Raw genomic sequence first — 14,353 nt, forward strand, 5'->3', positions numbered from 1 at the left:
TGTTTCTTTCCAATAGTCGATTGAATATTCCAATCGGTTCATCATAATCAATATCGATGAATCTGCAAAAAAACAGTAGTTTGAATAGAATAAACCATTGTTGAGTGTAATCAAACGGATCTGCTAGACTTTTAAAGCACTTTGAAGAGATTTGAACGAAGCATCGATATCTAAGTTTTTGTTTATAATCCCATTACAGCTTCTTGATAAATAATAACTTGATAAATACTCAATGTATACTATCTCAAAATAAAAAAAAGGTAAGTAACCGGAACTGAAAATTTCTCTCAGTGCGGGAAAGTTTTCTCATGACGAGAAATGTAGAATGTAATTTTTTCTCTCTCAAAAAAAAAAAAAAAAAAATGCTAAATCGCCTCTTGACGTGCCTTACTTTGGAGAATGTTATCTCACCCCCTTAAAGCGTCGAATGGCGGACGAAAAAGGATACGTGTCGCTTAGAGTTCAGTCTACCGTAACGTATGAGAAAAGAAATGAAATCGGAGATATCGACCTGGGATATCTTCCTTGTAATTGTAGGTGATTAAAATTTGTGCGTCTTGTAGAGCCAAACAAGGTCTGCCCGGCCCTCCTGCCTAAGGACAAAGCGGATGTAGAGGCCGCCCAAGCCAGCGGCCGCGGGGTCGCCGCCGACATCCTCTCGCGGAACAATTAAGGGGGATTCGCGTTCTGGGAAAGGCATCGGGACGTTCGGAGCGGCCGCAGCTGGGGCGGCCGCGGCTGTAGGTTAGTTGCTACCCGAGTTTTGTTTCTGGTCCGAACCGACGTCACTTCCGCTTGAGCTCAGGGTCGTGTTGCTGCCGTAAGGGTCGAGCGAGGACTGCACCGACATACTCCTACCCTGACGCCTCACTCTGTGTGGGGAGAGTTTCCCGGGGTCGACACTGGTTGGGTCTGCCTGCAACAACCCTTTAGTCAAGTGCCGTACCCTCCCGCTTCCTCGCTTCGGGGAGGCGCGACCCGTTTCCAAACTATCGACACCTCGCAGAGTCAAGACACGCACCTGATAGGCCAATGCGTTCATGATTATGTTGTCGGGCACAAGACCCAGCGGGTGAACCTCCCGCATCAGTACGTTCGCCGGTATTTTTTGGAACTGTATGTAGACCAGGAAGTTACCGATCACGTCCTTCAGCGGAGTGTTCTGGTTGCTGTCGAAGTACTTCTTGCTCCACATCAGCGCGGCCTGCGGTTTAAAATGGACTCGTTCAATTTCAACGATACGCCAGAGAGGGACGTTGACCGTTTACCTGAAACTTGGTGAACTCTTCGGCGACGAGTTCTTCCCTGGCCAGTATCAACCGGACCACGTGCTGAGGCAGGAGGGTGAACGAGCCCAGATTTAACACCTCGTTCCCGTGCTTGTCGACGAACTCCAGGACCTTTTACACAGGCCAATGAGAAGTGCCGTTAGCGCTGAACCATTTGACATTGCAGAGATGATTTTATCACCAGAGAAAGGGTTAGCTCTACGGTTCAACCGACCTTTTGCACCAGCGATTTCGTACATTTGTACTGAATGTACCGCTCCGCCGAAGCCAAAAGGGCGCAGACCGTGTCGACCGTTATGCAGCACTGAACGAAACCGGCGCAAGCTCTCCTGAGCTCGTCAAGTCCGTAGTAATCGGCAGCGTTCATCACGCCTGGGAGAAAAGAATGGGGAAAAATTAGTGATTACAGAGGTTCGTCGTTGACCTATTGATTGGGAAAAACTGACCCAGCAGAGTTCTCGGTTGAAGAGTGACGCATCCGGTGTGGATGTACTCGATGAGCTGGCGAAACACGTCGGGTTCGAACTCCTCTATGATCAGAGTGTGATGCTGGTTCGACTGTGGCTGCGATGAAGAAATACTGTTATTAGCGGGTTCGAGCGTTGTCCGATTCAAGGTATGAAATTCGGTACGATCAGTAGCATAAATAATATGCTGATGCAAGTACGATAGCTATAAGTGTAACAGAATCGAAAGAGAGCGTCCATGCTGAGCGACTGTAGAAGAGAAGATATTGCTGGTGATGTTTTTGTGCGGAACAAGCGATAGCGGTTAATTATGGAGTACCTGATCGTCAAACATTGAACGAACGTGTAGCCGTGCTTTACGCCCCGCAGTCTTTTCTCAAATAACTTTCACAATAACGACAGTCACGAACAGTGTAGCGAGTTGCGGTACGACTGCGGTGAAATAATTTAACAAACAACCAAAGCTCACTATAATCAATCCTGGTGCAAGCACACTATCCATATATTAAAAGTAAGAGCACATTGCAACAGGCACGAACCAAGTCGGGGTGAGAATTCGACAATGGGTGTTGGTAGAGAAAATTATTTAGTGATCAGTTCAAGCCAGCGTAAATTTTGCCTATGTAGGTATATCAGTTCCGATTATTTGTTCCTTTGTTCGTTGGCCGTTAATTGATGCGAAATTAAAACAAATTTTACGCTGACTTTGCCCAGCACTTAAGATACTTGGGACCGATGCTACCTAACTCGGTTATGCTTGACTCTATCATCTACCATACATGTATGCATGTAAGTACGTGTGTGAAAATATAAAGGCATACTTTCAGCTCCTACTAGATGACTAATTGATAGGAGTTTTATGATTAAATAGGTGATTAAAGTACCTCTTGAATGGGGGCCAGCTGCTGCGCGAAGCCTGATCGCTACACGACACATAACAAATATACACTTACTATTGCTATTTTGAATTTGTAACACCGAAGCCCGTGTTGCGGCTAACAATTTACGCCAACCGCGGTTTACGCAACACCGTCGTCAACAACGGGTAGGGTCGTATTTCATGAGCTATTAGTTTCATTTCACGTTCAAAAAATCAACCCTCAACTCGGCTGTGATTTCTTTTTTCTTTTACCTTGTGGTTTTCGTTTTATCTTTTTTTCTCTCCAGTGGTCAAATTCGAATATTTTCAAGATGTCGAGTAGTTTCGTTTTACACATATACACAGAATGCGGTGTTGATAAAATATATCGATAATCAGGTGAATCAGGGATGAAAAAAAAAAAAACGGGGCTAATCCGTTCTTCCGTATCATACGCAAACGAACCGTTGTTAATGTTTACTGTTTTTGTATAAAATTTACTGCACAATAATGTATTACACGAGTACGTGTAGAGGTAAGTGATGTCACTCAAAGCGAAAAAATCGTTCATTCGAAGCCTTGCAGCATTCTTGTATTGAGCCTAAGCACAATTGTATGTTACAGTGTTATGCGTGTCTGCCTAATCATTCGTCAAATATCAAAATATAGATCTTTATCAATCCGTTTCACCGTATAATCTGCGCTCCCGAGTTTATACTCTCGGCCTTTGCACACTTGGGCCACAATATCGGCGAATTCTTACGAAGCGTGGATGTTAGTATTTTTGGTTATACCTGTTGAGTGGCGTTCTGGAGGTTGAGCAGTGGCTCCGAGCTTCGTTTCAGGAAGAGACGTATCTTGTTCTCCTTGGGTGGTGGGTCCTTTTTGCGCTGTGGGCTGGGCGCCTGGTAAAGCATCTTGTGAAAGACCCTGAAACAGATAATGCCAATGGCGTTGGAATACGCCTCGGAGTCCATTTCCGGGGCGGGTTCGACGCGGTTTTTCACCTGCTACGAGCCGCCAGGACTGCCTTGACCGCGCAGACCGGCTCCCGGGTGTCACCGACGAGGAAGGTCACGTCGCAAAGCTCGGGCATGCTTGCCAGGAACTTCATGTCCTCGGCAAGTCCGCTCTTGTTCTCAAAGGTCGAGTAGTCCGGTTCGTCCAGCAGCGAGTCCATCGCGCCTATCATTCCAAGGCCACGGCCGAGGCCGAGGCCCGATCCCGACGCCTCAGGCATGGACCCAGAGCTCTCCTGGGACCGTAATTTTTACACCTCATAGATAAGGACCCTGGCCATTTGACACCGGAGCTTCTCGTTAATTACCTGTTGCTGGAGTCCCGGTGCCCGCTCGCCCACCGGGCTGTTTTTCCCTCGAAAAAACACTTTACCTCACTTCACTAATTGCGGCAAATTCTCGTTACGCATATTATACGCTTTGTGGACCTCGGTGCCTTTTTATTCACACCCCAGACTCCGAGGGAAGAAGACCGCGGCACGAACCTGCCTGTGCAACAGTTTGTCATGTATGATGTATAAGTTGAAGTTGGAATGATTGTAGCGTCGGGAAATCTGAACGCCTGTATAAAGGTTCTTCGTTATTGCAGAAACATGCGGTATTGTAATATGCTTATCAACCCGTCGGTTCGAAAGTTGTTCTAATCCAACAGCTATGCATCGGGAATTCTGAGTTCAATCGAAATTCGTGATAATATCACGGTGTTGCAGTTTTTATTTTCAAAAATTTTAATTCAATACACAAACAGCGTGGCGTATTTGCCTGTGTCTTGACAAGAAAAAAAAAAAAAGAAAATCAAAACCCGAAAGAAGTTATGCAGATTAAGGGGAGGTGGCGAAAAGCTGTATTACGCAACATGTCACGTTACCTGTTGTCTTCAAGTTTGCGCGTCACTGATTACCCTGCGAAGGGGCATAATATTAATTGCACACCCGTAAAACGCGTGTAACGAATGATTTTCAACGGATTGAATAACCTGGATGCAAGGTTGAAAACTCGTGATCGACAATTCTGTGCGCGAAACTAGCTGGGCATGAACCTGCGTGTGATAAAATGAAGTTTGTTTATCCTGATGTGCGCTAGTGCCGATGAGTTATCTAGGCAGAGGGTCTACCTATGAATGAATACCGTATCTGAACTACGGAACGGCGTTTCTATCGGTGCACTTCTTACCCTATAGACTCGCCTCTCCACACTCTGCGGCCAACCTTCATCACCGGCGCCTGCGCCGCGACGCCGTCGAGCCTGCGCCCATCCGACTCTCGGTTGTTTATTGAAGAACTTTTAATTCGAGATAAAAATTATCCCCTCGGGAACAAAGGTAAAGAAGAGAAAAAAAAAAGAAAGAAGGAAAAAACAGTGAAAAAAAAAAAGAAAAAATTACACCAGGCGTCAGCACGGCCTGGAAATTTTTCATCGCAGCTATTTAATCACGGTGTAATCATCCCTCGCGTATATTGATTAAACCGCGGATCATAAGGACAAGGTATAAAATGACCGTTCGTTAGAAACGATCGTCACTTTCAATTATTTACTAGACGAAACAATTTCAGCCGCACAAATTCTCAATCGCTGAAGCTTAAACCATATGAAATTGGTTTCTGCTATGCGGAATTCCAGCCGGACGATAATGAATAATTATCGACGAAACCGCCGGGCTCAGTTCCGCGACTCGGTGGTAAATTCGCCGAAGGTCTTGTGAAATCGAGTTTGTTCGGGGGTTGAGACCCTGGCCGGTAGCGTAAGATACAACGTCCTCGAGGTTCAGGCGTAAGTATGTGTGCCGTCTGCACGCAAGGTGGAACCAAGTTCCAGGAGCTCTGACTTGCTGGGGGCGTTATTGAATGGGGAAAGGAAGAGGGTGGGATGACCGCCACACACTTACAGGTCTACGTGCAAAGGGTGACCCAGAATCCGGTGACATTGACGCGCCCTAAACTGGGTCACCCAGGGAGCGTCGTTGACGTCACGACCGTGCGGTTTCTCCCTGGGCGAGATGAGCCCTCGACGACGAGGTGTTCCCATTATATACGACAATTTTCATCCTTTATCTTACTCTTCTCTCGAAATTTTCAATCACGTTATTGCGCTCTTATCGGTATACCTGGCTATGCTCGTTTTATCGAGACTTGAAAGATTCTCATCGGATTTCTAATAACATTATCAGATTATAAGACTCGTGTATTTTCAGCGGTATGATAATCCGATTATCATCTGGATTGATTGAAATCACGTTTCACTTTGTTTCATCTGGCACGCGCAGGCGCGTGTAATAGATTACGACCCGTTTTACGCTCCTCCCCCACCCCTGAGAGATTTCGCATTCGATACTTGTTTGATACATTTGGGTACGTCTGAACTCAAATGCCAGAAATCCGATCCACCGCAGTCATTCATATTTCCAGGCAAACTTTTTATCTCCCTCAAACTCGCTGTCTGCCTCTTTCTAGAGAGATCAATACTCGCTGCCTGCAACAAGTAGCTGCATATTTTCATCTACATGTTATACATTATACGAAGGTGCGTGTAACACCTGTCCGCAAACGTTGCAGGCTGTTGGTAATTTTTTACACCGTATCTGCCTCGCGTCGTTAAAGAATAACCAGTGAACCGATAAATGCCGATCGATGGAATTAGAGCGGAAAACATGGGAAAGTAAAGATGATCGAGCAAGTGACTGTAGGAATAAAGGAGTCATCATTCACGATTCGCCATAATATATAAATATATATATGTATACAAATCATATAATACACGAACCGTATTTAGTAATGAATGTAGTTTTTCATCCGGTGTCAATTTGATGTGACAAAGGAATTTTCCTTGCCTTGATGATGTCCAATCAATTTTCCCGAAACGATCGGCTAACGACCTCCGTTTGGTTGCCATTTTGCTCCGCCTCCCCAATTTGTCAAATCTGATGTTTTCAACGACAGATAACGGGTCATTACGACGTAAAAAATTCATATCAGTTGATAGTGTCGGGGATTTCGGGGGGTGGAGCCGCCTTCCTGAAGGGTAATTTGAACGCCGAGAGCGCCGGCGTGAGAATAACGAGCGGCGCAGCCGCTTAGCGCTCGTTTTCGTATATAGCACAAAGCTCTGACGAATCGGTAGAGGCTGCAGGTTTAATAGATATAATCTTTGATTAAACGGTGCGTGCTGTACTTTTGCTCGCGAATTTTACGGTGGAATATTGAATGTAGTCACCACGGACGAAAAGGCGACGAGCTGCGTCCAGAGCATTATTACTCCGAGTTGCGGATTGATCACTTGCGCCGAACCCACCCCTTGGAGGATGGAGGTGCGGTAAGAGCGATCCCTACTTTGCCGAGGGAGCTCAAATATGTTACCTCGATGAAACATTGAATTCAAAAAGAATCGAATACGGTTCACTATATTCATAAGAAATTCGGTGAATAACGATGAATATTCGAACGAATTCCGGCTGATGCGCAATCTGCAGTTGTATAATTAACCCTGAAAATCGATGGTAAAAACGCGCGCTACTGTTACCAGAGTCATTGGAAGTATTTTAATATACACGTCATCGTTTCCCGGCAGATGATAAGGCGAAACGTCAATGGTGTCGGAGAAGGAGAAATTTTCATTACGGTTTCCCGGAGCCGTGTAAAACTTTTGAAAATTGCGACGACGAGCTTGTTTCAATTCTGCCAAGGCTGTGCGACTGGCCAAGCCATTGATCTTTCCGAATTCAACCGTCGGTAGGTAGAAAACGTAGTCTAAAGTCGTGAGGCGACAGGAAAACCCACGCAACATGGCGGCGGCCATGGATTATGCTGCGCTTATCGGTTTTAGCTACTAATTTCTCGAAACCGGAATGATTCTGCGGCATTGAAGATTCGAAACGGAAGTTGGGGATTCAGTGAATATATACGGTGAAGAGGTTATGTCGCGTAAACGACGGGATAACGAGATAGGGTTATAGTAACATAAAACAACATCCATTTATTAAACACAAATGCTTGCATAATATTATCGTCATTGAAATATTATATAATATTTATGTAATTTATGTACACGAAATAAGGCACGGTTGATATTACGTTATGATTATAGCGCGATCCACGTCCGCTTTTCACGCGAAGAGGGTTGCAATTTTTTTTTTTTTATCATATACTGATCTTATTTGTACGTTACGCGGTGTGAACAGCACACTCGATATACACCTGATGATGATGATGATGATGATGATGATGATACAAGTATCACGTGTCGGCATATGTCACGCCAATAATTTTCGTAATAGTATAATTATAATTATTCCTATGTAATAATATTATTACTATTATTATTACGATATGTTACATCTTCATTAAAGAGTAGAAAATGTTGTAGTATAAATTTACTCGTTCGTTCTTCTTCGCGCACTTTCTACACCGTCCGCCAACTATAGTAATTGTCTATATGTATATAATATTTAAACGACGCACGCCGATTTTTATTAATTATATAAGTATTAGGTCTACTCCTAATTCATTGGTTATTATTCTCGTTAGTATTTTTACGTTAAAAACAGATGACACATATGTATGTATTTATATGCACTGGTTGTATGGATATAATACATTTTATCGCGACGAAGCACTCTATATATATATATATATATATATATATATATATATATACTAATATATATATATATATATACATAGTCATACAAACGTATGTCTAATAACGATGTTTAATTATCATGAAAATTCCTGTTCAACTTGAATATACGTTATTACTGTAGTATGTATCATTAAGTAATCACCGCTCGCACTGGTACGACAATACTTCCACGAAGCGCTTACGTAATTAATCATTATCACTATTATCATACACCGCATATGTATATTTGTATAATTTACCTTTGCATATTGTTATAATGCAATATTTTACATAGTAATGCATTCGTTTATTCATTTATAAATCGATTCGGATGTTCCGCGAGATCAATGCATCGCGTATACACCAGATAGTCAATTTTTTTTCGTCAATTTCAATCACCTATCGCGTTACACGCCAAACGAGAATAACTCTCTATTATACCTATATGTCGTATCTCGTCGGTACCGTGAATTATAGCTAGAAATTTGCAGTGGCACTATTTTAAAAATATTATTTATTCAACTGTTGTTTTTATATAGAGATTTTTTTCTCTCTCTCAATTACAAATGCTAAACTGCAGACAAGAGACGCTGTAAATCGATATTGATCAAATTTCCAGATCATCTTCTCTTATTTTATGCTCTCTTTTTATCCCGTTGAACCGGAACCGTTTCAACGTCAGCAGATACAAAGCGATCGATCGTTACTCGTTAATCGCTTCGGGTTCCACTCATCGAATTATAATCGTATAATCTCTATTACTCGAATATGCCTATATATAATATAACACTATTATTAGAATTTTATCGTAATTTGTCTATGATTTAAATGGTAGAATTAATTAGGCATATGCGTATATATATATATATCTTACAATTACAATGTACAAAAAACTTATAAACCTGGAATGTATATTTTATCACTTTTTTCTTGTGGTTTTTTTTTTTTTTTGCGACAGTTTTTCTGATTTACGCCAAGAAAAAGATCAATCCACGCGAGCGTGGATAAATTACGCAAAATTTCACTTTTCACATTTTCATTATAATCTGAATTGAACTGTCCAATGGAATCTTCTTTTACACACCAGTTTATATTCTTTTGTTTCATGTCGTCATCAATTTCTTATATTTCCAGTTATATATAAATGCAATATTGCAATATTCATAATTTCTCGTCTTCTCTCCCTGGAATGCAAAAGTTTCTCAACTCGAAAAAACAAAAAAAAAAAAAAATGCAATAATAACGAAAACTTGAACGGAGATTAACGGAGAAGAAGGAGAAGAAGAAGAAGAAGAAGAAGAAGAACTGAAATTGAATACAGTGCGATACGAGATAATTTCGAAGCCTACATATACGAATATACATTCTGATATGGTACATTGAACTTTTTGCACAACGACACGTTACAGCCATATTTGTCTCTGCGATCGAGATACTTAGCCTTATTATACAGAATGATTGGTAAAGATTTGCACAACGATATAACAGCAGCGAGTGGTGACGATCACTTCGTCATGATATGAAACATAGATACGTAAACCGCATTTTCAACAGAGTAATTGTATTTTTTATTTGTATAAATTTTTATCTTTTATCTCATTTCATCGCTTCGCCTTATATAGCTCTCCGTTATCAATGAGAGGCAAATTTCTTTTTGAGAATATGACAATACGATTTGCTCATTCTCGCATTCATTACAGATATGTATTTAAATTCGTACGCGCGTCGGTTACGGTACAAAGAATTTTTCGTCTTTCTTTATCAGAGGCTGTTTTTCGTCTCCTATGTTTAACCGATCTTTCAAACAAGGATCCCCAGCAAAAACTACACAGACGAAAGAATGAGCTCGTAAGCACAGACGGGACACGCGTTTTGATACCTTAGAGATTCGCTGATATGCATATATGTGCATAATAAAAACGATCGATATTATATACGGACGATTTAATTAACGCGTGGCAGCCTCACAACAGTCTGCGTGTATATACTGAATATATATATATATATGTCTGTATACATGTAAATATAGCAATAGTTGAGCTCGCGGAATGCAGTAATATTGGAAGACGCAGACAGGGTGTTTCAACACGCGGGAATTCGATTTTATACTTTATACACGTATTGTGAATTAGCCTGAAAATTATACCGTTCGAAGCTGCGAAAGGATCGATAACGAATATATTGCATTTATTACGCAGGTACGCGGTGCGTTGGTGAAAATCGTTTTTCAGCCAATTTCGATATTACACTTAACGAATAGCTGACGATGGAAATAGTTGATCACAAATCGTATCAATAAGCTTAGTTTTCGACTCTGCGTAAGAGCTTCGTTTCATGTTCGTTGCCGGAAATTTTTTTTTTTTTTTTCCTAATTGCGTACCGTTTTGATTATCATTATAATTATTGCTTTCGGAAGATAAAAAAACAAATAAAAAAATAATATAAAAAGAAGGAAAAGAAATCGTCTCAATTTCTCCCGAGGGATCGTTGCCGTGCAATTAATTTTCTCACTCCTCGTTTTTCTTTCGCTTCGCGTATCAAGGCCTGATATTTCTCCATTCTCATATGTATAATTCGTGTTATCGTAACGTAAATCAACAATTTATACGCAAAAAAAAAAAAAAAAGAAAAAAAAAACGTTTCTTCTCTCCTCTCAGATCGGCTTTGAATCGAAATATCGACAGAGCAAGGACGCATTGGTACATTACATATAATGTGTCTCGTTAAAAAAAGGACGAGATCCAGACTTTCGATGGTATAACGATACGGTACAACTATACATGTATGTACACCATATCCGCTTTGAAAGATTGAAAAATCTTCAAACAGCTTTACGCGTACACTGATCTTCATTCGAGCTTTGATCTCGCCGGGTAATATTTTATACCGTATTACATCTTATATTTACATACACACAGATAGGTTCTAGAGTAAGAAAGGGAGAGAGAAAGATAAAGATAGGGAGAGAGCGAAAGATGAAGCGCGAGTATGATCGGAAAATCGGATCCGTCATAGCGGCTGATCAATCCTCGACTCCGTCCTCATTCTTCGACGTGGTAAAATCATCGTTTCACCGGGGTTTTTCACCATTGCGAACGAACGAATCGTCCTTGCGGAAGAGGCAGGCAGTGAAGGGTAGCTCGGTCGTCGCCTATCATCCGAATCGCGTCCTCGCAACGGAATATCGCTGCCCACCGATCCAAAAGCCCTCGGAACGATGCCGAAGCTGCGGCTGAAGGCGGCTCAGCTGGTATTCGGAAACGGGCCGGTATCACAGCTTCGAAGGGTCGTAATTTTCGAAGGACCATCTCTGCCTCGGTGCCGACATCGAGCATTCCTCCATAAGGAGCCGCTGCTTGCTTTCGGTGATCGCTAGGCATTTGTCGCTGCTTCCGTGCCTGATCTGCTTCGTCTGGAATTTGTTTTTTTTTTTTTTTTTTTTTTTTTAATTTAGAAACGTTGCAATGTAACGCGATCGCGGATATCCCGTTTCTCTTTGAACCTTTCGTCTTGGAGAGGAGGGACAATGTTCCGTCTTTATCGTACCTGAGCGTCGTATATCCACTGCTGATTTCCCTTGCTGCCGTGACACGGGTAGAGAATCACGTCCGTCCCGCTGTAATCGAGGCATGATTCGTCCCTCCGAATTTCGCCGGTTTTGCTCAGCATCCAGTACTAAGGATTAGAAAGTTTGTTTTTTTTCGCGTTAGAACGACTTCAGATTTCTACCGTTGTACGTATGGCTCATGGATCCATTAATTTAGCTGTAAACGAGGCGGGGTTGACGTTCCGAATTTCAAAGGTTCGGAAAGAGCCTGTTTATGAATTATTTGCTGGCGAAAATTGAAGTGAGGAAATCAGTCTGACGATACAACAATGTTTCGAATTGTCGGAAACCCGACGGCTCGAAGTTCCGAAATCCAAGATTCCGATGGTTCAAGTTACCGTGGAGTGAAGTTCTAAAAATTTAAATATACTCACAAGGCGTAGTTTAATCAACGAGTGGGTGTAAAAAATCATAAGTAGCGAAAATGTGAATTACCAGAAAGATTAAAGTGGTGAAATTTTACTAAATCAAAGTTTCGTCAAAGTTCGACTTCTTTACTTTTAAGCTTTGCCACCAAAAAATTCGGAATTGGCCGCTTTCGGAACTTTTCAAATTCGGAACTTCAACCCCGCCCCTTGCAAACGATCCGGGACGAAAATTTCGAATTTTCTACAATTTTGATATCTTGTAATCCTCCACGTTTTATACTTCTAGCATTTGTTTCTTGGATTTACAAAAAATATATGGATCAATTCGTCAACCTTAAATAGATTGATTTTTACACTCAAACTTTAATCGTACCGTTATGGCGAAAAAAAATAAATAAAAAATAAAAAATACGGTCCAAGGTGTTTTTGATGTATGAAAATGAGATCTTTCTCAGTATCCGTTTTAGGCTAGATTATATCATGAATTTCTTACTGTCGAAATTTTTTTTATTCTTCCGACGTTTCTAAACTTTCATCTCAAATCTGACATTTTTATCCGAAGCGGAATATCGTTCTATATAGAAATGTAGATAAGATAAACGATATTTTGCCGGAAGTGTAAATGAAATAAAAATAATTCGCTCATGAACTGAAGAAATTGTAAGCTTTTTGAAATCAATTCTGGCTCTCACAATGAACCTATTCCTGAAACTTTTCAGAAAAATGAGTTTAAATAAAAGTTGAGAAATGCATGAGAAAAAAAAAACAGTTTATTGCGAGAAAAACGTGTTTTCGGTTAAACGGATTCCGTGGTTGGAAATATAAAACTATCCGATACAGAAAACCGCTTGGGTTATTTATTTACCGCTATAACAGGATAGGATAAAAATTCAAATACGAAAATCAATTTATTAAAAGTTGAAAACATTGATCACAGTGTTTTTCTCAAACCTTAAGAGCCGGAGGTGAGAATCTCGCGAGATTTATTCGTCTCAGAACTCGCTGATTGTGAGATATAAAAATTGTCAAGAAAAAAAGAGAGGCAAAAAACAAAAAAAAAAAAAAAAAATCGAAATCTCGGCCCTGGCATCGTTAACGACAGATAATTAACGATCCTGCCGATATGTTATACACATTCCTAAAACGACGACGACGGTGATTTCAACGTTTAAAGTAATAATTATTCGCCCTGATGTAAGAAGGATAATTTTTGTCAAAAACAAAAATCGTTCTCAACGGCGATTCGGTGACTCTAAACACGCGCGGTCGTATAATTTACGAAATGATTATGGTCGGCGACCATTGTCCATGTGTGACACTCGTCCGTAAAACCGCAGGCGTCGAAGCCAAACGGTTAATGAGCAGCGGGCATCAATAATTGAGTGCAGTGGTCCTCGAAATTGCGTTGATCCTGACAATTGCGACCCGTATACATACATTCACGTATGATGACAATTGTGTGCACGTGTACTTCAAACGAGCCACGTCCACGTCCACGTCCCACCCCGGGGAAATGATCAGCACTCACTCTACGATTACCGCAACGTGTAGTGCTTGCACCGTGACGTTATTTCGTCGTTAAAACGGTTTTAGGAAAATCGCAAAAAATCGCCATCCCAAATTAAACGTGAATTTGCATCAACGAATTTTCCTGGTCAAATATTCTGTGCGAAATCTCGCATGAATTATGACAAAAGAGAGAGAGAAAAAAAAAAAAAAGAAACTAAAAAAGACAACTCTGAAATGATATCCATTTTTCAGATCGATAATTAAATAAGTGGTTCAATTAGCAGACAAATTTTGTGTATCTTAAGGCAGAGATATATTCTCCATTATAAGTGTATTTACTTTTACTTGCAGCAGGATTTGAATTCGATACCGTTGAAAAACAAAAATCAAAAAAATCAGCAATTGTAATGAAATAATTGAACCGTAGGTAATTATTAACCTTGAAATCACCGCAGTCGCGTCTTTGGTTGTCTCACCTTCTCCTTTCATGAGGACGAAAAATAACTATTAAGTAGTTATTATATACAGTGTAGTATAAAATATTAAAAATTTACAAAAAAGCAGCATGCAGGCTTTCTACACATGGCAACAAACATGCTTTAGGGTTTTTACAAAATTCAC

General features: G+C 41.0%; 2 protein-coding genes across 7 annotated transcripts in view; both read right to left on the reverse strand.

Annotated features, from left to right (window-relative positions):
- Window positions 1-272: 272 nt before the first annotated feature.
- LOC124180551 (serine-enriched protein) lies at window positions 273-4,808 on the reverse strand. Of its 4 annotated transcripts, none has more exons than XM_046566193.1 (10): window positions 4,503-4,808; window positions 3,943-4,119; window positions 3,623-3,870; window positions 3,410-3,545; window positions 2,641-2,679; window positions 1,736-1,853; window positions 1,504-1,661; window positions 1,269-1,400; window positions 1,022-1,204; window positions 273-916 (listed from the first exon to the last, which is right to left on the reverse strand). In XM_046566193.1, the coding sequence occupies exons 3-10, from the start codon at window positions 3,853-3,855 to the stop codon at window positions 746-748; spliced, it is 1,170 nt and encodes a 389-aa protein (XP_046422149.1). In that variant the 5' UTR covers window positions 3,856-3,870; window positions 3,943-4,119; window positions 4,503-4,808; the 3' UTR covers window positions 273-745. The 4 variants fall into 4 exon arrangements, with proteins under 4 accessions (XP_046422149.1, XP_046422148.1, XP_046422150.1 ...); XM_046566192.1 differs by having other exon boundaries at window positions 3,943-4,123; XM_046566196.1 differs by having other exon boundaries at window positions 750-912; window positions 3,943-4,123.
- A 4,557-nt stretch (window positions 4,809-9,365) lies between these two features.
- The window catches only part of LOC124180549 (putative polypeptide N-acetylgalactosaminyltransferase 9), a 191,805-nt gene continuing 186,817 nt past the window's right edge, over window positions 9,366-14,353 (reverse strand). For all 3 annotated transcript variants that reach the window (XM_046566191.1, XM_046566189.1, XM_046566190.1), the window contains 2 exons: window positions 11,795-11,923; window positions 9,366-11,660 (listed from right to left, as the gene is read on the reverse strand). In XM_046566191.1, coding sequence (XP_046422147.1) covers window positions 11,520-11,660; window positions 11,795-11,923 — 270 coding nt within the window. In that variant the 3' untranslated portion in view covers window positions 9,366-11,519. The remainder of the gene's footprint in view (window positions 11,661-11,794; window positions 11,924-14,353) is intronic.

The sequence above is a fragment of the Neodiprion fabricii genome, chromosome 4 (assembly GCF_021155785.1).
Source record: "Neodiprion fabricii isolate iyNeoFabr1 chromosome 4, iyNeoFabr1.1, whole genome shotgun sequence".
Lineage (NCBI taxonomy): Eukaryota > Metazoa > Arthropoda > Insecta > Hymenoptera > Diprionidae > Neodiprion > Neodiprion fabricii.

Excerpts from the sequence above, each read along its gene's own strand:
- LOC124180551 (XM_046566193.1), bottom strand. The coding sequence starts at position 3,855 with ATGCCTGAGGCGTCGGGATCGGGCCTCGGCCTCGGCCGTGGCCTTGGA. Across the intron at positions 1,854-2,640 it reads AGCTGGCCCCCATTCAAGAG|CCACAGTCGAACCAGCATCA; the intron begins GTACTTTAATCA and ends TCTTCATCGCAG. Across the intron at positions 917-1,021 it reads TGAACGCATTGGCCTATCAG|GCAGACCCAACCAGTGTCGA; the intron begins GTGCGTGTCTTG and ends GGGTTGTTGCAG.